Source organism: Anabrus simplex, chromosome 4 (assembly GCF_040414725.1).
Source record: "Anabrus simplex isolate iqAnaSimp1 chromosome 4, ASM4041472v1, whole genome shotgun sequence".
Lineage (NCBI taxonomy): Eukaryota > Metazoa > Arthropoda > Insecta > Orthoptera > Tettigoniidae > Anabrus > Anabrus simplex.
Window position 1 is genome coordinate 141,677,183 of NC_090268.1, and position 25,997 is coordinate 141,703,179.

The following is a 25,997-nucleotide window of genomic DNA, read 5'->3' on the forward strand; positions in this document are numbered from 1 at the left end:
AATGAAAAATTTAAACACTACAAATTCAAGAAAAAAGTTAACTGGAAATGTGTGTTGTACATACCTGAGTCTTCAGCAGCAATATGTTCATCTCTACATTCATTCAGCCTCTGAGATAAATATTTGGAGTGACACTGAATAGCATCCCATGCTGGATCTCCAGGAACTTCCATGTTAACTAAATTTCTGAAAATGATCCACCATTATTAATTATAAAATAATTATTCAAACTAAATGACCACAACAAATCATTCAATTGCCTGTACAGACAATACGTACATTATATCAGATTAGAACATAAATACAATTCAGGTAAGTAATTAGTGCAGTTAGTTAAACAGCCAGGCATAAAAGATGGCGGTAAAAATGAGTGGAGCAACAGAGACCTCACAATCAACAAACAAATCTCATGTTTGGGTTTTATAAGTTTTAAAATACAGTATTTAAAATCCTTCCTCATCCTACACTGATAAATTATTGAGACTTTTAATCTCACTCAGTGATAGCCACTATTAAGGTGAAGTATTAGTTATTCATCATCATCATCATCATCTGTTTACCCTCCAGGGTCGGCTTTTCCCTCGGACACAGCGAGGGATCCCACCTCTACCGCCTCAAGGACAGTGTCCTGGAGCTTCAGACTCTTGGTCGGGGATACAACTGGGGAGAATGACCAGTACCTCGTCCAGGCGGCCTCACCTGCTATGCTGAACAGGGGCCTTGTGGAGGGATGGGAAGATTGGAAGGGATAGGCAAGGAAGAGGGAAGGAAGCGGCCGTGGCCTTATGTTAGGTACCATCCCAGCATTCGCCTGGAAGAGAAGTGGGAAACGACGGAAAACCACTTCCAGGATGGCTGAGGTGGGAATCGAAACCACCTCTACTCAGCTGACCTCCCGAGGCTGAGTGGACCCCGTTCCAGTCCTCATACCATTTTTCAAATTTCGTGGCAGAGTCGGGAATCGAATCCGGGCCTCTGGGGGTGGCAGCTAATCACGCTAACCACTACACCACAGAGGCGGACAAAACCTGTCCCGCCTCCGCTTTGTCCAGCACAAATCTCACGTGGTGTGACTGGGATTTGAACCACGGAACCCAACGGTGAGAGGCTGGCACGCTGCCGCCTGAGCCACGGAGGCTCATTAGTTATTCTCTATTTATTAACCTTTTCATGGCCAAGTTTTGATGACCAGCCAAACCCTCGGGCCGGGATTTTTTAAGGAAGAAGCACTTTTACAGATACATTTTTACTGATACTATTAATGGAATGCATACTTTTACAGCTGGATGCCCTTCCTGACGTAAACCTCAGTTGAACAGATAATGAATATGAAATGAATGATGGTGAATGAAACTGGGCAAGAAAGTGGAAGGAAACCACTATGGCTTATGAATAGAAACTGTCCTGGCATTTGCTTGGGAGCACAAAAGGGAAACCCAGAGATGCCAACTTTCAAGAAAGGCAATTAGTAATGCAGCCGTTAGGGGAGGGGGGGCGACTGTAGAATTATTATCCCCCCCCCCGAGATCTCACTAACTCACACATCATCGAAAAATCAATGAACAACATACAATTCAACCAAGTGTGTGTGACATATTCAAGGACTGGCCTATAAACAGTGTATGATTCTTACCTGCTAGAGGAACAGGTGATCTGCAGTACATATCTGAGTGGAGGTTGAAGAATCATTTCTTTCGTTGAGTACTGCAGTTGTCCCCTTAGCAGCTTTTAGTTCCTGTTTCATAAAGGTACACTGGCGACATGCTTTTTCTTTTGATATCATGTGCATCCTCTGCACTAACAGAGCACTTAACAGTTCGGTGTTCATATTAGCACGGAATTCAGTGTTGTTCTTCCTCACCAAACTAAAAACTCTTTCCACTGGAGCATTGCTATGGGGTACTAGAAGAATAGCCATCATTAGCTTACTCAGTGAAGGGTACTTCCTCATACCTGAAGCATCACTGATCTTCGATATTTCGAACCAAAGTTTGTCGGACCTTTCATCCTTGTCAAAAGGGAATCCATCAAACTAAACTCCGTTTCCAAAGAATCAATTTGTGATGACAGAATTTTAGGAAACGGCCAATCATAAATTCTACTGATAAAAATTCTTGGATTTCCTCTGGAAAACATCAGCAACTTCAGCATGCTCGAGAAACTTATCCCTAATTGCCCATTTGTTGACTATGTACTAACATGTTTTTGTATAGAACAGTCTCACATCGGGATAAAAGTTTTTCAACGTAGTTTCATCTACAGCAACTAATGACAAACACAGCCTTGCACATGAATATTAGGATTTTCTTTAAAAATGAAGAGGCTCACACCTTTGGAAACATCAGTCATAGAAGTTGCATTATCACAGGCAAAACCTACGCAGTTATCCTATGGATCATCCAAAATATTGAATATTCCATTGCCTGTATTGTCGGTGGATTCCCAAATTGTAAGAATTATCGTTGAAATTTGCGTAGATTCCTCATCGAAAAGCGTCACAACTAATGGGTAGAGCTTTTTTCATTCATATCGTTACTGCCGTCTGGGGACTTCATTAACTCTGTTAGCTCTCCCTCAACTGTAGAAGCCAAAGATTTAACCAGCGCTCCCGTTTTTATTCTCGTATAACCGTACTTCGAAGCTATTTTCGAATCGGGAAACATTGTCTTGAACAAAACGTCCCGCATGGTCACTACAGACTAAAGGCAAATTGTGTTCAACAAGAAAAGTCATAAACAACTCTGTGCTTGTTACTGAGCTTTCATCCTCCGAGGATTTAGCAAAAATGTTTAAATTCTTGTTTGTGTCCCTCAGCTTAATTGTATCCGTATGAATTTAGCTAGGTACGTGCTTGCGACAGTCGTCTCGCCCACCATGCGCAACTGCAAAATCGCGGCTACACACACTACAAAAGATGTGTGAAGGAGTTTTTGAGGAACGCAGTAAACAGGGCCATACTTTCGAGTATTTTTGGTTTCTTACTAGCATCACTGGTCATGTAACTTCACCACACATACAGTATTTTCTTGCACAAGAAATCACTTCATTGTTTATTTCAAACTGTTCACATTTCATAACACACAATTAGCATATATCCTAGAAGAGCAATATATGTAAATTTGGCAACCAAAATCGCAATATCCGGGCGAGTTGGCCGTGCGCGTAGAGGCGCGCGGCTGTGAGCTTGCATCCGGGAGGTAGTAGGTTCGAATCCCACTATCGGCAGCCCTGAAGATGGTTTTCCGTGGCTTCCCATTTTCACACCAGGCAAATGCTGGGACTGTACCTTAATTAAGGCCACGGCCGCTTCTTTCCAACTCCTACGCCTTTCCTATCCCATCGTCGCCATAAGACCTATCTGTGTCGGTGCGACGTAAAGCCTCTAGCAGCAGCAAAATCGCAATAAATACTTCAACAGTCACACACACAGTATTCACAATGAAATTGAGTTTGCCACCACCGCCACCACTTTGCCGCCGAAACAAAGACAAAAGAACTTCTTTCACAAATAGAATGGAACATTCCGGAAATTAATATAAGTGCAAGTAAAAACAATGTCTAATCCCCCAAGGTCAACCAGGCTTGCTTCAAATAAGAAAGATGACAGAACATTTCAAAGACCAGAGAAAATACACTATTCGATTCGCAGACCACAATTTTCACAGTGATAAGTTTTTAAAATCTTCATAATTAAAGGTAGAAAGAAAGGAAAGGGGAAAGGACAAGGGAAAACATGAGAAAGAGAAAAAATATGTTAGGAAGCGAAACAAGGAGGATGAAAATTTAAGTAGGGATCAGGCTGCATAGTCCCAGCTGGAAATAATAACGGTGATTACACCACACACAAAGTTCAAAGTAACTGATAAGGTTGGCAGTCCACCACTCCCTTTTTACACACTCGGAGAAGAAGTCTCAGAATGAAAATTTGTGCACCATAATTGTATTTTGACATTGAGTCCTGAAGGGACTAGAGTTCAGAATCAAATAGTAGTAAAGCCTCTCAAGGCAAGGAAAAGGCAAGTATTGAAAACATAATGTAAAATACTAGTCTGCTCACCCGGTCTGAAGAGGAAGAAGAAGAAGAAGAAGGTTAACAGCACACGGTCCAGCCGTGTGGAATGCAGGAGCTCCCACTGCCTATTACAAAACACGAAGCACACCTGATCGCTGGTCGAAGGAAAGCGGCGAGTATATATACGCCAGGGAAGGCAACTCTAGAAAATGCTGGAAACAGGTGACGTCAGGTGGTGGCGTGGGGAGAAGCGACAGCGCAAGCAGTAGTGAGGCAGACTAGCAAGCAGGCAGAGCAGTATAATGTGTAGCAGAACGGAGCGGGAAAGTATGCTTAAGGTAAGAAAAATGTTGAGATCGGGAGCTCATAACAACGGATATCACGGACAACCATCGCGAAGGCAGGCCCGCAACGTCCAGGGCCCATGCAAAGGTCAACAGTGTGAGTGCACCGGTGCATTAAAGTGAGAGAAATCGCGACGCAACTGAACATTATAAAGATAATTTAAAAGTCACCACCTTATCAATACACAGATTTATTTACTTCAAAATTGGTAAATTAGGTCAAGACCGGTTTCGACCCCTAAGGGATCATCTTCAGTTGACATACATATAAAAAAGATATATACAAAAACATCACATGTAAAATATTAATCTTTTAGTTAATTCAATTGAGTAAAAAAAATTTTTTGTGTTTAGAATGTTGGTGGGTACATCTTAGTTTGAAAACATGTGTGTGAGATTTATAGGCTCACCATGTCCAAATTATTGTGTATACAGGTCCTATACCTCCCTACATACAGCGTCAAAACTATTACATTCAATACAACCCATCTATTTGATGAAAACACTGGCAAATTGCTTACTGAAATGGCAAAGTGTGTACATTTCTAGTTCAAAAGCACATGCTGTTTGTTACATGCTGTCATATTACAATTTATATTACAAAGTATAGAATAAAATTATTCTTGCATTTGTGCACATTGATAATAGTGAGACTATTGTATGGTCTTCAAAAAATACCGTTGTTTGAGGTATGTCCTGTATATCTGCTTTTGTGAAATGTCAATAGTCTAGTTACATTCTTATATATAAGTTATGAAATTTCACTTTTTATAGTTCAGTCAAATGGAAGAAACATAGAATAACCTTGTTAATTTAGATTCTTCATGACTAAAATACTGGTATATAGTACATTATTAAAATAGATCCTTAATACTAAAACACAAGTATGTGGTACCTTCTGTACTTGTTTTATATATTAAAATGGGGTTTACATTTATTGACATTAGTTCTATGGTTTGTTATCATTTGTGAAGTTGTGGTCTAATATGAAAGCCAGTTCGAAATGTTTAAAGTTAGTCTGATGGGAAAGGGTTCAATCCCTTGTTTATATTGTTTATTTTTGCCGCTTGTACAAGCATGGGGTGATCTAGTTAAAATGAACTCTTTATACCTAAAATATTGGTATATGGTGGCTTATTAAAATAAATTCTTTACATTAAAAGTACTAATATGTAGTGCTATATGTGCACATTTTTCAAACGTAAGATAGGGTTAACATAGGTTAACAACAGTACTATGGGTTGTTACCGTTTGTGAGATTATAATCTGATATAACTGGTCAGTTAGAAATGTATGAAATGTTTACATAAATAGGACCAAATACATATTTATACTATGTTGCTTTGCCTCTTTTTTCAAGTGAATTACGTGATGTAGTATAATATTGATGCAATTTTCTAAGCTGCTGCTGTTGTTGTTGGAGTTATCTTGAGATTCTGTATGTCGTTAGGAAAACAACTTTACAAATGATAACAAACCATAGAACTAATGTCAATAAATGTAAACCCCATTTTAATATATAAAACAAGTACAGAAGGTACCACATACTTGTATTTTAGTATTAAGGATCTATTTTAATAATGTACTATATACCAGTATTTTAGTCATGAAGAATCTAAATTAACAAGGTTATCCTATGTTTCTTCCATTTGACTGAACTATAAAGAGTGAAATTTCATAACTTATATATAAGAATGTAACTAGACTATTGACATTTCACAAAAGCAGATATATAGTGACACACCTCAAACAATGGTATTTTTTGAAGGCCATACAATAGTCTCACTATTATCAATATGCACAAATGCAAGAATAATTTTATTCTATACTTTGTAATATAAATTGTAATATGACAGCATGTAACAAACAGCATGTGCTTTTGAACTAGAAATGTACACACTTTGCCATTTCAGTAAGCAATTTGCCAGTGTTTTCATCAAATAGATGGGTTGTATTGAATGTAATAGTTTTGATGCTGTATGTAGGGAGGTATAGGACCTGTATACACAATAATTTGGACATGGTGAGCCTATAAATCTCACACACGTTTTCAAACTAAGATGTACCCACCAACATTCTAAACACAAAAAAATTTTTTTTGACTCAATTGAATTAACTAAAAGATTAATATTTTACATGTGATGTTTTTGTATATATCTTTTTTATATGTATGTCAACTGAAGATGATCCCTTAGGGGTCGAAACCGGTCTTGACCTAATTTACCAATTTTGAAGTAAATAAATCTGTGTATTGATAAGGTGGTGACTTTTAAATTATCTTTATACTGTGATACTAATCAATACGGAAATGAAGCTAATAGATTATAAGCAGCTGAACATGTCGTATGGCAGTGTGTTTGCCATTGTTCATGAGGACCTTGGATATCGTAAGCTGTGTCAAAGATGGGTCCCACGTCTTCTCACCGATGAGCACAAGGGACAACGTTTCCAATCCTCTCTGGCATTTTTGCAACGCTATGCCGCACACGGCAACGGGTTTCTGCGGTGAATCGTCACAGGTGACGAAACGTGCGTCCACCACTTCACCCCCGAAACGAAGTGAACATCAAGGGAATTGGTGCACCCCTCATCACCGCAACGAAAGAAGGCCAAGGTTCAACCTTCAGCCTGTAAGGTTATGGCGACAGTGTTCTTTGACATGGAGGGTCTGCTGCACGTGTAATTCATGCTGAAAGGAACGACGATCAACGTGGCGTCGTATTGTCAAACGTTGCACCGGTTGTGTAAAGCGATGAAAGAGAAGCACCGGGGGAAATTGAGCGCCGGTGTGATTTTGTTGCACGATAACGCAACACCTCACAAGGCCCGCCAAACGAGAGAACTGCTGCAGCGTTGCAAGTGGGAGGTTTGGCAACATCCACCCTACAATCCCGACTTAGCGCCATGTGAATTTCATCCATTCGGTAAGCTCAAAACGGAGCTCGGTGGTCGACGTTTCCTGACCGATGAGGAGGTGAAGGCCGCTGTTGCCGAGTGGTTGCGAACGCTGGAGGAAATTTCTATGCATCCGGCATCGACAAGTTGGTTGTGCGTTCGCAGAAATGTTTGGAGTCTCGTGGAAACTATGTGGAAAAGTGACGTTACAGTGTATGTCGTTATAGGCGTGCTGTTGTATAGGTGGTGTAATAAATGGCCACAACTGGGAAGTGCAATTTATTTTCTGATCTGCCCTCGTATTACTGAAATATAATATAAAATTGTTGATCCAAGAACTGGTATTATCAAAATCATTAACATTTGGGGGGAAAAAACGTAATTACTCTTGTATTAGACCCCTTTCCCCCCACTTTTACAGCCAGAAATTAAAGGGGGGGGGGTCCAATATGAGATATCCTCAATTTTTTTGCAGTGAACGCAGACTTCTAGGCTATAAAGAGCTATAAATTGTACATGTAAACATGTACATGTTCTTTAGCAAACCTATGAATGTATATGAGTTATACTGGCTATTTTCATTCGAAGGCAGTATTTCTACATGTAAAAAGTCAAAAAATGGTGAACACGACTTTTAGAACTACATATAAAGTAAATATAATCTGTTTTATTTACTCATATCACGTCATTCGTTTCATCTCATTAAATCCTCTGATGAAGTCGATATCAGGAAGGGCATACGGCTGTAAAAACTTGCTACGAAGATTCGGCTCACTTCATACTCGACCCCGTAGAGAAAAGGGATAAGGATATTGTATTTTTTTTTGCTATTTGCTTTACGTCGCACCGACACAGATATGTCTTACGGCGACGATGGGATAGGAAAGGCCTAGGAAATGGAAGGAAGCGGCCGTGGCCTTAATTAAGGTACAACTCCGGCATTTGCCTGGTGTGAAAATGGGAAACCACGGAAAACCATCTTCAGGGCTGCCGACAGTGGGGCTCGAACCCACTATCTCCCGATTACTGGATACTGGCCGCACTTAAGCGACTGCAGCTATCGAGCTCTGTATATTGTATTATCATATTATACAACACTGATACAAAATAACTGAATGGCCAGTCATTTGTCTCTGTCAGTTAAGCAGTAGCTCTACCACACAGTAAAACTGATCACTGCTTTCATTTTAATTGTCTTGCACCGCTAACTTCCCTGCTACCGGCATGTCGTCATTCCAAGTGACGTCATCTTCACTGTCTTTTCGTCAGCCACACACAGCAACTGAGACCAAGAGCATTCGAGGTTCCGTCTTATTGAACCTTTTTAAAATAGTTTCGTTCCCGACTATAGAGTCCAAACTGTGTGAAGGTATTCCCAACTGGTTTCTGGAGATGGTCTCTGATATTCCCAGCTGGTGTGTGTGTGTGTAGCAGAAGCCACTTCTTCTGAATAAAGCAGTGTTGTTGAAAGGGTGCCAAATCACCAGCTGATAACTAGTGTATGATGATGATGCTGCTGATGCACGTTGTTTAGAGGAGCCTAACATCTAGGTCATCAGCCTCTAATGGAACGAAATAAGACAAAATGTAATGACAATTCAAAGTTCAAAATCATCCACTGACCAGAATAAAAAACGTGATGATGAAGAATGTATAGATGGATATTAATTTAAAACCATCAGTGGACCCAACCCAGAAACTATCATAAACAATAGTATTCCTGACCAAGGGACTGCACATTAAAGCACAATCCTGAATCGAGGATGCTTCTTGCCTCAAGGGGTCCAGAATCGAGGTCAACAGGCCCCTCATAATGGTTCTGATCGCTAGTGAAGTAATAATCTTGTTGTTTTTACTACTTTTTTGGTTTTTGGAGATGCTGAGCTGCCAGAATTTTGTCCTGCAGGAGTTCTTTTATGTGCTAGTAAATCTACCGACATGAGGCTGACATATTTGAACATCTTCAAATACCATCAGACTGAGCCAGTTGGGGTCAGAAGGCCAGCACCTCAACCGTCTGAGCCACTCAGCCCAACACTAGTAAAGTAGAACCATGGTATTTGTCATGTTGCGGTACTAATCAAAAGTAGCGTAGACTCACGGTGTTTCACACACTATGGTACTACTCACAAGTATTGTACTTCGCACAGATAACAGACCTATGGTGTTTCTCACAAAATGGCACCACTCATAGTAACGCAAACCCATGGTGTTTCTCACCTATACTCCGTACGGCTCTACTTCTAAATTGACGTTTTAGCAGATTTTGGCTCTGTCTGGTGGTTATGCGCTGAAGCATAGACATCCAACCAATCCCAAGCTGCCATTCAATAGGGGTAGACTGAGAGAACAAAAAGAAGGGATCCGTCACTACGAAAAACGAAGTAATGGACGACAAAAGGCAAGGGCTACGAAGGGTGTGAAAATGAAAGACTCCCTAGGCCTCGAACGCACTATTACCATTGGGGTCGGAATTTTTTTTCATTTTCTTTGTCTCGAAAAGCCAAGGGGGGTCTAATACGCAAGAGGGTCTAATATAGAGTAAACTATCAAACTATCAAACCGAGATATGGAAAAACTACATACGATTCTTTTCTGACGTGGCATTTTACGCTGTGTATCCACGGGTACAGTGAAAATTATATCTACAATTTTTAAAGATAAGAGGAAAGTGTTAAAAGATATGAAAAAACACAAGAGAACAAATATGAAAACCTTTTTGTTGGGGCTTATAAAATAACAAGTGTACTGAAAGGTGTAATAAACACCAAGATGACACATATGAAAACGTGCACCGGGGCCAATAAAAATATCGGAAGTGTTATGGCTGATCACACTCTTTCTAAAACAAATGTCAGTAGAAGCCTTTTATTTCAGAGCATTGTGTTATTAAGCATTATTTCCTGGTCACACTCTTACGCAATGAACTGGAGGGTAGCCTACACTCGACCGTGTGCGGCTGAGAGGAATGACTTTGGCCGCCATTTTGAAGTCAACAAAACTTTTGTGTTCATTAGTAAGGAATTTCATGACTTTATCCGTATCCATAACTATGCTATAACAGGACAAATATGCACCACGCTAGTCAGTTTCACACAATTCTGTTCCTAATCCAGATATAGGCTACCGTATCATGCAACAAATATCGGTACATTTCACTGTAGCACGCAATACAAACTAAATTTCTAACTTCTGAATGGAATATGAAATACAAGTACAAACAGGCTCACTGCTTTTCAGCAATCTCGCTGTGAACTGGCAAGCAAAACTGAACATTTCTGAGGCTAATGGCTTTCTCCCCAAAGGTCCAACTTATCCCGTGAAATTCAGGAATTCAAGGCCTTTTCCCGTAATCATGCAACTGTGGCGATGGCTCTTACCCGAGTTAGAAATCACGCTTCTTTCACAAATAATGACAAATAACATTTTCAGGGCTGGGAAAAATGTGATCGTACTAAGCAGTAATAACGAAAATTTGTGATGTGATAAGCGAGTTATTTTTATACAGATTTAATATGATGAGAATTGCGACTTCGAACTTACAACGTGCTAAGTGGGAAAATGTGTAAATGAGAACGCACTAACAAGGTTTCACTGTACTTAAAACTAATCTCATCAGATCTAATTTCCATTGTTAAAGGATTTAATGTACAAAAGGCACAACACTGAAAAGCAATACCCAGTTGAAATATTTTTCAGCCGAAGTCCATTACATACAAGATGGATGTTTACCTAATAATTTTCTTCTGTTCATCTAGAGTAGTTGGCATATCCTGAAGTTTACCACGTAGAACTTCTTGAAGATTACTCATTCTTTGCTCCACTTCCGCTAAAACTTTCTTAAATATCTGGAAAGTTTATAAAATAATTTATGATATTCCGGTGAAATATTACAGTAAATACAAAGGATCCTGTATAAAAGTTTTTCCATAAATACAAAAGGTATTACATCATCATATGTTTTAAAACTGCTATTAGAAATGTTTACTTTAAACACCTGCTGAGTAATAAATTGAATGACAGATCCTTTGGATGAATGGGTGAAAATATGTTTGCACAGAAACAATCAAAACAAAACAGCCGCAGTGATTAAAACCATCAATTTGAATGCTATGCGAACATAATAGCACATATATGCATCAGAAGGACATTTTAGTTTTATTAATAAAACACTAGAGGAAACAGAGATAATAATTGAAATTAGTTCTCAGTAATATTTTTCACGTCATGTCATGCTACTATAAGATGATATGTCAATGACCAAGTATCATCAGTCTGTGCCTGTATCATACAGCAAACATTCATGTTTACAACCAAATAACTAATATCTTAATATGTAGACTTTCACAACCTCTAAATGACATAATAATTTGGGGATATTAGGTTGTGTAATGTTAATAATCTGCTGATGCATTTCGATCCTGCGACCAGGATCATCTTCAGAGCAATAACAAATAACGCATTGGCAACTATCACTCCACAGTAACCGGACTCAAGATAGAGTCCCTGTTGGAAATGCAGTTCATTCCAGGGCCTTCAGAGTCAAGGAGGAAGATGTTGATGAGTTAACTAAGGAAAGTACCATGATCTACTCAGTATATAGCTGTCATCTTTGTTAAAATTATTCGGGTGTTCAGCAATTTCTATTGCCTCATAAATGATTCTAGGTATAAAATGTTTCTCTTTATAAATGACAGAAGCTAAATCAAAATGATTTGATGGTCATTATGTATGGCATTATAGTGTATTTAAAAATAATAATACAGTGAGTGCGCTAGTAACAACAGCGTAACGACACAGAGATGTATACTCTCTGGAGAGAACAGCTGTTCTTCTCATTGGAACTTTCTTTGTAGTGAATAGTTACGCAATGCTGTGACAAATGCATTTCCTAAAAAAATAATGTTAAGTACTGGATAAGTATATTTAGTAGAGTGTTCAGAATACAACAGTTGGCGACGAGGTGAAAGTATAAATAAGTATTGCTAATATCCTGCACAGTACTATCAATCGACCACCGCAAATATTTACCGCTGTTTTGACACAATTAGGTTACACTCAGAAGAATGGATTCAGAACAATTTGCTAAACTATTAGATGCTTTCAACCGACAACAACAAACCCTGCTTACTCAGTTTATAACAACATTCCAAAGAGAATCAGGAAGAGAAATGTCGCATTCAGGTAACTGTTCAAGCATACAACCATTTGAAAATTTTGATTCTAGGAAGGAAAAATTTGCATGCTATGTGGAGAGGTTTGAGAATTACGTAGCAATGAAAAATATCACAGATGATGAAAAGAAAGCACAGCTACTATGCATCTCTATAGGTTCCGTGCATTACAACAGTCTATCTGCATTTCTAGGCCCAGAAAAATCGATCAGAACTCAGTCATTTACAGATCTGGTTAAACTATTCAGCCAAATGCTTGTTCCCAAGAAAAGTGCCATTATTTCTCAGCATTATTTTTTAAATGTCTATCAGAAAGAGGGACAGTCTATCGCTGATTTTGTCGCAACTCTTCAACGTAATTTAGCTGAGTGCGAATTTACAATCAGATGCCAATGTCAACGTACAGTTTCAATTTTGGATGTATTTCTAAGAGCCCAGTTAATAAGAGGTTTACGAGACAATTGGTTACGCAAACAGCTACTGCAATCTAATATCACCACTTTTGATGAAATCCTAGCTAAGGCAACATTATTGGAAACGTCTAGAATAGAAAGTAGGGAATTTACCAGACAAACCTTTTAATCGGCATCTGAATTCAACAACAGCGATACATATAAGGTTACTGCTGGCTCAGATCACCGATCTCGACGGGATCACAGTTTGCGTTATCGTTCTCCGAGCCCCAGTTATAGCAAGAGTAACCATTCATTGAGCCCTGACCATTCATGCAACACACGTTCACCGAATCAAAGTATCCGATATGATCAACGTTCTCTCTCTAGTGGAAGAATCAGACCTGATTTCAGAAGATTAGGAATTGATAACCTCTGTTTCCGATGTGCTAAGCCGAATCATCGTGTGTCAGAATGCCGAGTTAGTAGGTATGATATTAGATGTGATTCTTGTGGAAGAGAAGGTCATCTCGCCAAGGTGTGTATCACCAGCCTAATGCGAAATTCCAAATCAAAAGCAGATAGTTCCAGCTCAACTAAATCAATTTCAGTTATCCCATGTGATGCCCAGGATCATTCATACGGTGTGAGTAAAGCAGAACCTACCTTCTCTCCGTCACATGTAGAATTATTTGAAGTTACTCCCGACTCTGATAAATATATGGTTACTGTATCACTAAACAATAAGACACAGTGTTTTGAAGTTGACTCTGGTGCATGTTTTACTTTGCTTCCTGAAGATGCATTTAATGAATTAGATCTAGGTTTATCCTTACAACAATCTGAAATTGCCTTTCGTTCATATTCAGGCAATATTATCACACCTATGGGAAAGGTTACAGTCTCAGCTGTATATAGACAAGGAAATCCAAGATGATATATATATTGTCCCTAAGGGCTACTCGGCATTACTTGGAAGATTGTGGATTAGGAGACTTGGTATTGAATTAAAGGAAATAGATGCTAGCAAGGAAACTCCACTCATGTCATATCCAGTTAACGCTATCTTTTCAGTTGATGACATAATTAATGAATTTCCTGATGTATTTGAAGAGAGAATTGGACGTGTTCCAAAATTTGAAGTAAAGTTACAGTTACATGAGGGAGCTAAACCAGTATCTACACGAGAACGGGATGTTCCCTATGCACTTTGTGAACGAGTTGAAAGGGAGCTGGACTCACTAGAAGCAGCTGGGGTCATATCTCCTGTATCATCAAGTGACTGGGGGTCACCGTTGGTCGTCATTCCCAAGCCAGATGGAGGAGTTAGATTATGTGTTGATTACAAATGTGGTGTAAATGAGAAACTTGTTGCTGCAAATTACCCCATAAGGCGAATTGATAATGTGTTGAACAGCCTACATGATTCCAAATATTTTTGTAAACTGGACTTGTTCAAAGCATTTCTGCACTTGGTAGTTGATGATGAAAGTGCTACAATCCAGACTATATCTACACATCGTGGAACATATAGAATGAATCGTCTAAGTTTCGGAATTAAAACAGCGCCATCCGAATTTAACCGAATTATTTCACAAATCCTCAGGGGACTTCCAAAAACAGAAGCCTATTTTGACGACTTAATCGTACATGGATCAACTCTGGAGGAGTGCACACACAATTTGCGGTTATGTCTGAAGAGATTATCTGATTTTGATCTGCATATCAACCGAGCTAAGTGTTCTTTCTTTGAAGAGAGAATTGAATATTTGGGCCATGTTATCCAGCATAATACCATTAGTAAGTCCCCAGAAAAAGTTAAGAGCTGTTAATGACATGCCTCATCCTACAAGCGTTGATGAACTACGCAGATTTTTGGGACTAATCACATACTACTCCAGGTTTATACCAGATTTCTCCACCATGTCATATCCATTACGGCTCCTGCTCCGCAAAGGCCAAGGACTTCGGAATGTGAAACCGCATTCCTCAAGTTAAAAGCAGAGTTGTGTAGCGATCGGGTCTTAACGCCCTATGATCCAAAATTACCAATAGTTCTGACGTCAGACGCAAGTCCAACAGGTGTTGCCGCTGTCCTTAGCCATCTAATTGATGGAGAAGAAAGGCCGATTGCGTATGCATCACGATCACTGACTGTATCAGAACAGAACTACAGCCAACTAGACAGGGAAGCTTTGACAATAATGTTTGCTGTCAACCACTTTTACGCCTATGTTTTTGGCAGGCACTTCACACTAGTGACTGATAATGAACCGCTAACTCGTATTTTTCAGCAAAACAAAGCTCTACCACAGATGACATCTGCTCGTCTACTACGATATGCTTCGTTCTTGTCGGGATTCGATTACACAGTTCAATTTAAGAAGGGTGCAGAGAACCAAAATGTTGACTGTTTATCGCGGGCTTCCCTATGACTGTTTATCGTGGGCTTCCCTACAGCAAGTCCATTCTTCAACAGATATCTCCATTGGGGATGAAGTTAACCAGTTATTTACGCACCTAATATTTCAAATTTCAAGCGAACGAATCACATTTCGCACCATCCAGGATGAAACACGTAAAAATCATGAACTGAGTAAACTTGTTTCTGATTTACAGAATGAACGGATGGTTTCAGAATATACTCTGAATGATGGTGTGCTGTTTAGACAAGACAGAGTTGTTATCCCTTCAAGACTAAGAGATCAGGTTTTAAATGAACTTCACGAAACTCATTTGGGCATCATGAAGATGAAACAGCTGGCCCGTCGCTACGTCTATTGGCCTGGAATTGATCGAGACATTGAACGCCTAGTAAAAGGATGTCAAACATGTGCATTGACAAGAGCAAATCCACCAAAATCACCAGTGCACCCATGGGACGAACCAAAAGAGAACTGGGAAAGAGTGCATATTAATTATGCAGGACCTTTTGAGAACTGCAACTTTCTGATTTGTGTCGACGCCAAATCGAAATGGGCAGAAGTGTAAATTTTACAAGATACGCCAACAAGTACCTCCACAATCATGTTGCTAAACCGTATATTTGCTTCTCATGGATTTCCAGCAAGCATTGTCTCAGATAATGCAGCCATTTTCCAAAGCAATGAATTTCGCACCTATTGTTCAACAAATGGAATTATTCAAAAATTCACTGCACCTGGTCACCCAGCCACTAATGGCTTAGCAGAACGACATGTTCAAATATTGAAGAATCGTCTCTGTTCTGCCTCAGATGATAATGTCGCAATATACGAGAAAATACAAAAGATTCTGTTTCGATACCGTGCTACACCCCTTGCATGTGGAAAGTCACCAGCAGAGCTATACCTGAACCGAAAAATGAGGATTCGCCTTGATGCTTTCTTCCCTACCCGACCTCAACCTTCATTATCGGTAGCCAAATCAGGACGATCGTTTCATGTGGGGGAGAGAGTCCAGGTGCGCTTCTTTTGCAATAACAAGTACACTTGGAAATTTGGACAGGTTGTAAAGAAGTATGGTCAGCGACACTACCTAGTTATTTTGGACGAATCAGGAAGGACACTGAAACGCCATATTGACCAAATGCGTGGGACACTGATTCAACCTAAATCAGTTACATTTGAACCAGCCCAGTCATACGACGTACCTAGAGCTCCAGAATGCCATGTCTCGGTTAATTCTGATTTAACAGTATCACCACGCCAAGATCCAGCTGTTCCAGTAGAAAATCCATCAACCCCAGATACGGCAGTGACACCACGACAGAATCCCGATGTTCCAACAAATGTACATGTCCGTAGATCATCAAGACATACTTGACTGCCTGTGCGGTTCCGTGATTTTGTTTTGTGAACCAACTCAGCTCAACTGTTCTGTGAGAAGTGAAGTACCTTTTTCAAAATTCAATAGATTATCTGTTTTCCCTTTTTTTTAAATTCATCTATATTCCTTATCTGATAAGTTCACAGCTTCAAAGTGTTTATTTAAAATTCAGTGTATAACACATTTCTAAGTGGGGGAGACTATAGTGTATATAAAAATAATAATACAGTGAGTGCGCTAGTAACAACAGCGTAACGACACAGAGATGTATACTCTCTGGAGAGAACAGCTGTTCTTCTCATTGGAACTTTCTTTGTAGTGAATAGTTACGCAATGCTCTGACAAATGCATTTCCTAATAAAATAATGTTAAGTACTGGATAAGTATATTTAGTAGTGTTCAGAATACAACAGGCATGTTCTGCCACAGCAGACTTCTCGGGCTGGCAAAGATGTAAGTGCCTGCGATGTTCTTTAAACCATGTTGCTATCTTCCTACATGTTTGGCAAATATAAACCGATCCACAGGAGCAAGGAATCATTTATATTCCAGTACAGTTTAAACCAATAGGATCTTTGACAGAAGATTATTAATATTACAAGACTTAATATTCCCAAATTTTTATAATGTTAAATAACTGATATACTGTATTTCACATTTTAAATTACAACATTCTAACAGTGATGAGCACATGGGCAGAACTGCTGTAATCCTCTTAAATTCCATTAAATGAATGTCTTCAAGCTAGAACTTATATTCCACAGTATACTCGCACTAGATGAAGAGTGAGCTGTAAAAAATGCAGCAGTCCCCAATCCAATATGACATATCACTGATATAGTTCATTAGGTAACATACATTTCAAATGCAATAAGACTAAATCTAAGAGATATATTTCACAACTACCAGAAAAAAGGAAACAAGTAGCAAATAAAGTCATATGAGGCATATTCGGAAAATAACAATAGCCTACCTCACATACAGATCAAAGGGTAAATTTGTGATGTGTACTGTGGCTAAACCAGCTTTCACTGTGATCCTTTCGCTTTCTTATCGGATTTATCTGGCAGTAGCATGCCAAATCTCATTCAAGTCACATGTGCTGGAAATGGCTGTGCTGATCCAAAATCCCACCAAACATAAGGTGTACTTCAGCATGTGGTTATTTAACTGAAAAAATCAAGCAACCAGCGGAAACTGTTGGAGGACTAAGTGGCGCCACGAATTCTCTGGAGGCAGGACCAGTATTCTTAACAAAAGGATGAGCAGTAGACGTTTGTAATCATGCATGTGATGATATTCATTTTTTTCTTACCTAAAGTAACATCTTGGTCAACATAGAATCGACAACAATGACAAGTTAAAGGAATAAGTTAAGATGTGGTTGAAGTGATGATGTAGGCAGCAGACTTCTATACCTCTGGGAAACAGAAGCTACTACCTCATTAAATAAACGTTTGGACAACAGCAACAACAAGTTGGAAAATCAAGTATGTACTAGTAATTCATTTATAGAGGAAGTTCAAAAAACTAACCATAATGTGAATGCATATTGGCCTTTTTACCTTTACTTTCCAAAAATGCTTCATATGTAGGAAGATAGGAACAGGAATAGGAACATATTAGAATAAACATAATGACACATCAGTGAGCAAAGAGGAAGGAACAGAGAGATAAGAACAAAATATGGAAACACAGGAGGACAAGAAAAATCATCACACAATTAATATTTATGGAAATATTGCAAGTAACATCACACACATATTTTACTATATTTATAGAAAATCACAGGAAATGACTCACAGCCACTTCAGTATCACCAAACAAATTTTTAGCTCTTGCATAATCATTTATAACAACGTCATAATCGCCTTTGCGAATGTTGCGATCAATGTTAACAGGAAGACTGAAGAGGAACTTGAATCTATGGAGAACACCCAGAGCATTTCGTGTTGCATCAGCTCGGTCTCGGCGAGCCAAAACCTCCTCAAAGAGCTTGTTGGCTTCTTGCATTGACTCTAAAGGGATGGAGAATATACGGTATTCGTAAGATTTTTATAATTGTGAAAAGAATCCAAATTTCACACACAATAATCAAAGAAATCAATAATTCAACATTAACATTCCAATGAATCAACAAAATTCTAAAGAGTCCTAGTTAGCTGTAGTCTTCAGATTTTAATGTTCAGTAATTTTTCAATTGGTACATGAAGCAAAACAAAACAAAAGTACACCCCTAAAGGAACAAGATCCAACAGCCATCCAATGAAATTTTGGCAAGACATTAGGTCTAATATGTCAATGGATGATGATGATAAAATTTGTTATCAGCATTAATATAATTGTCAGATATTTTTCTCATCACTGGCATGGGTCCTTACTGATTTTATAACTTAAATCAAACAATTAAGTTACATGTCCAAGGTGTTCTCAGCACTGATTAGTCTTCAGCCCTGAGAAGTTTGACATACATTACATACATGTACATGCTTCTTACATCATCAAATAGATCATGCCATGATACATGTGAGGCGTCTAGTATCAAAACCGGCCAAGTCACAAAATTTACGAAAATGAGTTAAGGTTATAAATTTGAAGTAGAAGTATAACACTATCAGGTGAAACAAGAATATGCTTTAAAATCGTCCATGTCTTCATGTTATAGAGCACTGAAATCTCGGTCGTGCAACAGAATCGGCCAAGTCATGCAGCCAGTGAATTCAAAACCGGCCAAGTCAAGGAACGAGCGACAATCTTTATGATGCAGCATCATTATCTGGAATCTTGTGTTGTTACATTAAGCAACAATGTGATAATATCAGTAGGCAAAATCGTTCCTTGTAATGTATATTCTTTGAAGTCATAATATTTTGCTTTTGTTCGTTTGCAACACTGATTTACGTATTTGCGGGCTTCTTACCATCATTGGTGCCAAAGCAATCCCATTTCCAGTGTGCTCGTATTTTGTCATTATTGTGTGCTGTAACGTGGATATTGTTCCGAGTGTTGAACTGAAAGATTTACTTTCATACCTTGTGAAATTGTACAAAATTGCAACAAAAACGGCCAAGTCAAAATTTAAATTAACAAAAAAGATGGGTTAATTATGAGTTAGATTTCTCAAAACAGCGGAACTTAAATATTAAGCCATTAAGGATATAACTGTTAAAAAAATATTTTCTGAGCATCATTGCTTTGTCTCTACAGGTTTTTCGTCCGTATTGAAAAATATGCCTTGAGTGACTTGGCCGGTTTTGATACTAGACGCCTCATGTGCTTGTCCTGTACCTGTAAATAAGTGGGTATTTTGTTTGTTTTTTTGTTTTTACAATTTGCTTTACGTGCACCAACATAGGTAGGTCTTATGGAGACGATGGGATAGGAAAAGCCCAGGAGTGGGAAGGAAGCGGCCATGGCCTTAATTAAGGTACAGCCCCAGGATTTGCCTGGTGTGAAAATGGAAAACCAGGGAAAACCATTTTCAGGGCTGCCGACAGTGGAATTCAAACCCACTATCTCCCGGATGCAAGCTCACAGTTGCACGGCCAACTCGCCTGGTAATGACATCAGTAGACAAATAACTTTGAGTTGAGCATTTAAAGGAAGGGGAGTGATAAAATGAAGACAAAGTTGGAATTCGAGACTATAAATTGGGAAAATATTCGTTTAATTACCTTAGTTACTGGAGAGCTTGAATATATTGTAATTACATTAATTATTGTCCGACTCGTTGGCTGAATGGTCAGCATACTGTCCTTCGGTTCAGAGGGTCCCGGGTTCGATTCCCGGCCGGGTCGGGGATTTTAATCTTCATTGGTTAATTCCAATGACCCGGGGGCTGGGTGTTTGTGTTTTATCCCCAACATCCCTGCAACTCACACACCACACATAACACTATCCTCCACCACAATAACACGCAGTTACCTACACATGGCAGATGCCGCCCACCCTCATCGGAGGGTCTGCCTTACAAGGGCTGCACTCGGCTAGAAATAGCCACACGAAATGTATGTACATTAATTATTTAATTTTTCTTGTAAATGCCTTCCAAAAATTCAGGCTTATACATGAGGTGGCAGATATCAGTTATTTACCTAGTTTTTTCGTAAATGATTTCAAAGAAGTTTGAAATTTATGTAAAAATACAAATACTGTATGTCAGCTTCTTGAGAGTAACATAGTTACATAAATGTAATATTGAAGGCAAATGAAACATGATATTACAGCAAAGAAGCTACGAAGATATTTGAGTTCGCTGTTCTGATTAATTTATACTAAAATTTTCCTTTTACAATTTGCTTTATGTTGCACCGACACAGTTAGGTCTTATGGCAACAATGAGATAGGAAAGGGCTAGGAGTGGGAAGGAAACAACTGTGGCGCGCCTTAATTACGGTACAGCCCTGGCATTTGCATGGTGTGAAAATGGGAAACTACGTAAAACCATCTTCAGGGATGCCAACAGTGGGGTTCGAACCCACTATCACCCAAATGCAAGCTGATAGCTACGTGACTCAAAATGCACAGCCGTTTGCTGTTATATAGAATAAGTGCATGAAGGTGTTATAATACAAAGGTGTTAATGCAAAATTGATAATTTTGTCATGAAACACAGTGGTTAATTGGTTGAAGTTCCTAGTATTTTTACACTGGAATGGTCACTGTAGCCATGAACTAAATTGTGTAATAGATTATGTTCTTAATTCAGTAAATGCTTCCTCTTTTTTTCTTCTAGGTATTTTCTATTTTCTTAATACTGCATAAGTTTCAACAGACAGCAAAAAAAGTACATACCAACACATACTCAGTGAAACCTCCATTAACTGGTCCTCTGTTAACCAAAAATCATTTTAACCAAAATGTGCAACTGAATTTTTATGAACAAAAATGGTAATGAGGGAATTGTTTAGGAAATGTCTCCCAAAAATAAAGATTGGCCGAAAAATCAAAACAAACTACATGGGTTTCACCGACGATTTAGCATTACTAGCAGTGAAAAGAAACAAAACCCAGATATCAGAACTTCAAAACATTGCAAAACAAAATTGGCCTCAAAATATCATTTGAAAAAAAAAACAGAAATTATGCCCCAGAAATCAGCAACTAAAAGAAGTTACCATTAATGTAATAAAAATCAAAATAGTAACTCAATTTAAATATCTTGGAGAAGTAATAACAAATAACCTAAATGACAATCTCAATCCAAATAAGAACAAATAGATTAGCCAAAGCCCAAAAATTAACATGGGATATCTACAAAAAGAAATGTCTATCAATAAATGCAAAAATAAAACACTACAACATAGTTATAAAACCAGAAGCTACATATGCAGCAGAAACACTTTTTCCACCTGAATAAACAATCAAAGACTGACAGATTTCAGAACTGCATCAACAAAAAATACCAGAAAGATGGACAGTGGGAGATAATGCCTAACAAAGGCATGTACAAAGAGCTAGAACCCATTACAGATACTATGCGTAAGAGGAGACTGGGATTCTTTGGACATATCATGAGGATGCAGGATTCAAGACTTCTGAAACAACTAGAACAACACAATCTAGTCTCAAAAAATACCACAACAGGATGTAAATGGATCAGAGGAGTAAGAGAGGATCTGAAGAAAATAGGCCTTACAACAGAAAACACCGCAAATAAAATAAAATTGAATACAAAACTCAAGAGTACAAACCTCCGCTTTACCCTTACAAGAAACAAACCAACAACACGCATATTTTCAACCGAGGAAAGGGCACGAAGATCGGAGCATATGAAGAAGTACTGGGAGGAACGCAAAGCCCGAACAATCCCTTCAAAGAGACCTGAACATTGGACTGACTAAAGTGATCCTATGCGGTCATAAAAGAAGAAAAAGAAATTAGGAAATACAAAATATATGTACAGTATGCTCATATTATAACTTATTTTTAATTTCAACACTTCTTGGGCAAAATATAAAGTGAAAGTAAGAAAAAAAGTTGTCACTAAGTGGGTCATGCATGCAAGGTCAACAACATTTCCAATTATTTATGAACCAGCTAAACCCATCCCTTGCCTCCCAAATAGCAGCCAGGCTTACCCTATGCCATTAGTCAAGTCTCAATGTGGCTCGGTCAGCTGTGTCATATGATTCTGTTGTGCATACAATGTGTCAAGAAAACAAACTAGGGGTTGTGATTACAAATGAATAAAAACTCAAGGCAGTCAAGAGAGTGAAAAATGAAGACATTTTGCACACTCTAGCAGCAGATGTAAATGTAGATATTTCTACAATTTCAAAACTGAGTTAAAATAAAAGTTAAACTAGAAGAGCATTATTCCACGATATCCCATAAGAAAACCACAAAACCATATCAAAATGAAAAAAGAAAGTGAAAATTCTTCACCAACAGATATCCTCTTTATAATATGTTGGCGTGACACTGCTGCCAAAAAGAGGACGTGAACAAGAAACCCAAAAGAAAATTTTGAACTTCTGAAAGATATAGTGAATAATTAACACGTATTTGGTAATACTGTACTGTATCTACTGTATGAATCATATCATTAGATTTTTAAAAATATGCATAATTTTTTCATGTAACTGTAACTTATGAGTCAGTTTCTAAAGTTTTTACTCCAAAAATGGGTGTACATTAACTAACTGAAATGTTGCATATCCAAAATGCGAACAGGCCCCCTTTTTCAGTTAACAGAGGTTTCAATGTAATAGTATTTTCAAATATCTTCATATATTTATTTCCCATGATAGTCATCAAAATGTCATTATATGCTACAAAAGTTTACCTTGAATGGCCTTTTCCACCTTGGCTGTAGGGTCTGAACCATTCTCCTTTATGTCTTGTTCAAACTTGTCTTTGAGAGTGGTAAGCGTATCTAGCTGGTCCATTACTGAACCTACATTAGCCTATGGAAGAAAATAAAGAAGAGACAAAATCATCCACAAAATAAAATCCCAACCTAAAACTAAATCAAAACAGCCAAACCGAAAAAAGATTATGTCCTATTTACCTTCAATAACACCAATATATATACTATAATATCTTTAAGAAGCACAGCCTGAAAATAGCATTCAAAACCACACACAACAGCACCAACACTATACACAACACCAAAACAGTCAATAATAATAATAAATACAACCAATCAGGTGTCTACCGCATCTAATGTAACAACTGTGACATAAGCTACATTGGACGTACAGGCAGAAACTTCACCGTCCGTTATAATGAACATATAAATGCAGTAAAGCACAACCATTTCTCATCAATAGGCCAACATGTAGAAGAATCTAAGCACAACTTCACAGACATCAATAATGACATGATATTAAACATAAACTCTAAGGGCCCCCTGCTCAACATAACCGAAGATTTCTATATTTCTTTGGATCAATACGCTAACCCCAATCATAACATTAACGACATTACAGAGAAAACCAGTATCATCTTTGACAAAGTCATTCCTGCAATAAAAAATGACTATCTAAAATTAGTAAACACACGTCATAACAAACCGACGAATCACAAACCTAACCCCGCCCCTACCTTCACAATAGCCACTCCTCCATCCCCTCCACCAACATCCCTCCACACTGCTAACATGAGCCCCAGATGTACTCGTAGCAGAACACAACAAATCTCCAAACATATCGGTACACAACCTCCACAGCAACAACAGTAAGTACTCTTTTCATTTCACACATACATCCAAGCATTCCTTCATACATACGCTATACTCATATTAGCTTTTCTTTACAGATAACAACCATATAACGTGCATAGATGAGAGAAGTGTCACCACCAACTGCTCTAAAATTAAACCCTATCTTGCTGTATATATAAATCTTACCTGACTACATCAACAGTTGAATTGCACAGTACTCAATTTTCAAATTTTAATGACAAGAGTTCTTATAACATACCAATACGAAGTATATCAGCCATAGAACATTCTCGATATTCACCTAATACAACTTAATCAACACAAGAACTACAAGAGGATTGAAGAATGAATGCAACGTAACATGAACTCAAATTTTAATAGACGTTTTTAAAATATACCATGTTTTAATGTGTTTAATGTGCTATATTTTTTAGTGTCTTATGATGTGGCATATATATTTTAATGTGTTTATGTACTCATGTCCATGCTCAATCAATAGGTTTTAGTTTATTCTAACCATCACCCCTTTTAATCAGAGATATTTTAACGCAACATACTGCAATATATTTTACTTCCATTTTTCATTAGACATCCGGATGCTCTTACGTAACATCTTTGTAATTTTGTCTAATGACTGTAAATTTGTGTGCTAGCTGATGATGGCCAAGATAGGCCGAAACCGGTACTAGTGCAATAATTCATTCACAATAAATTTATTGATCGGTGGAACATTTTTCTTGTCTATTACATTGAATCCAATCAATACGGAATATGAAACTTATAAATAATAATACTTTCAAGTAGATACCTATGGGCGACCTGCATGTCTGTGAGAATGGAGAATGAAATCAATGTTGAAGACAGCACAAACACCCAGTCTCTTAAGGCACAGGAAATAACCCATGAAGGTTAAAATTCCTGACTCAGCTGGGAATCAAACCTGGGACCCCTTGTACCAAAGGCCAGCATGCTAATACATTAGCCACAGAGCCAGACAGTCTATGTAGTTGCTGTTATCCTTGCCAATGAAAGTATGTCTGTAATGAAAGCTCGTCCATTTTTCTTTATCTTGCTCTCTTTCTTTCTCTTCTTCACTCAGGAAGAGTTCATTACTTTGGTACATTACTTCCTATTTTATTTCCTTTTCTATTCTTTTGATTAAGATGAGAGTTTGAGAGAGTGAAAAAGCTTTTGCAAAAAAAAAAAAAAAAAAAACTGTGGAGATGGAGCACAACTTTTCTTTGCACGACTTTGTGAAGTCCATGGACAGTATGTAATAGACAGGTGCAACTGTTGGAATAGCAGACAGTGATTGACGGGCTCATTTCCTTGTCCCAGAGAAAAATATAAGGAAAGCGGACAGTAGTGATGAGATATTAGATTCATTTTCCTGAATCGATTCATTTGATTCCATTCACGTTACTAAATCGAGACAGTGATCCAATTCACAGCACATTATAGAGTCATCGTTCCTATTGCACCTGTGTAGTGTGAACTGATAAGACGGCAGCAACAAACATTCAATGCTTGCTGCTGCCATCTGGTCTTCATTCTATGAACTGCTTTCCTATGTGACATCTAGCTTTCAGATTCAGGTTTCTCCAGCAGCCACCTCTTCACATCAAGTTTTGATGTTACAAAGCCTTTCACCCCCACAATGGCAACCCCATTAAATAAGCATATTTAATTAGACGAAAAATATCTGTA

At 38.2% G+C, this 25,997-nt stretch overlaps 1 protein-coding gene across 2 annotated transcripts in view; it reads right to left on the bottom strand.

The window, feature by feature from the left end:
- The window catches only part of Sec5 (secretory 5), a 99,900-nt gene that overhangs the window by 52,138 nt on the left and 21,765 nt on the right, over positions 1 to 25,997 (bottom strand). For both annotated transcript variants that reach the window (XM_068227474.1, XM_067146319.2), the window contains 4 exons: positions 23,412 to 23,532; positions 18,428 to 18,642; positions 10,984 to 11,099; positions 65 to 186 (listed from right to left, as the gene is read on the bottom strand). In XM_068227474.1, coding sequence (XP_068083575.1) covers positions 65 to 186; positions 10,984 to 11,099; positions 18,428 to 18,642; positions 23,412 to 23,532 — 574 coding nt within the window. The remainder of the gene's footprint in view (positions 1 to 64; positions 187 to 10,983; positions 11,100 to 18,427; positions 18,643 to 23,411; positions 23,533 to 25,997) is intronic.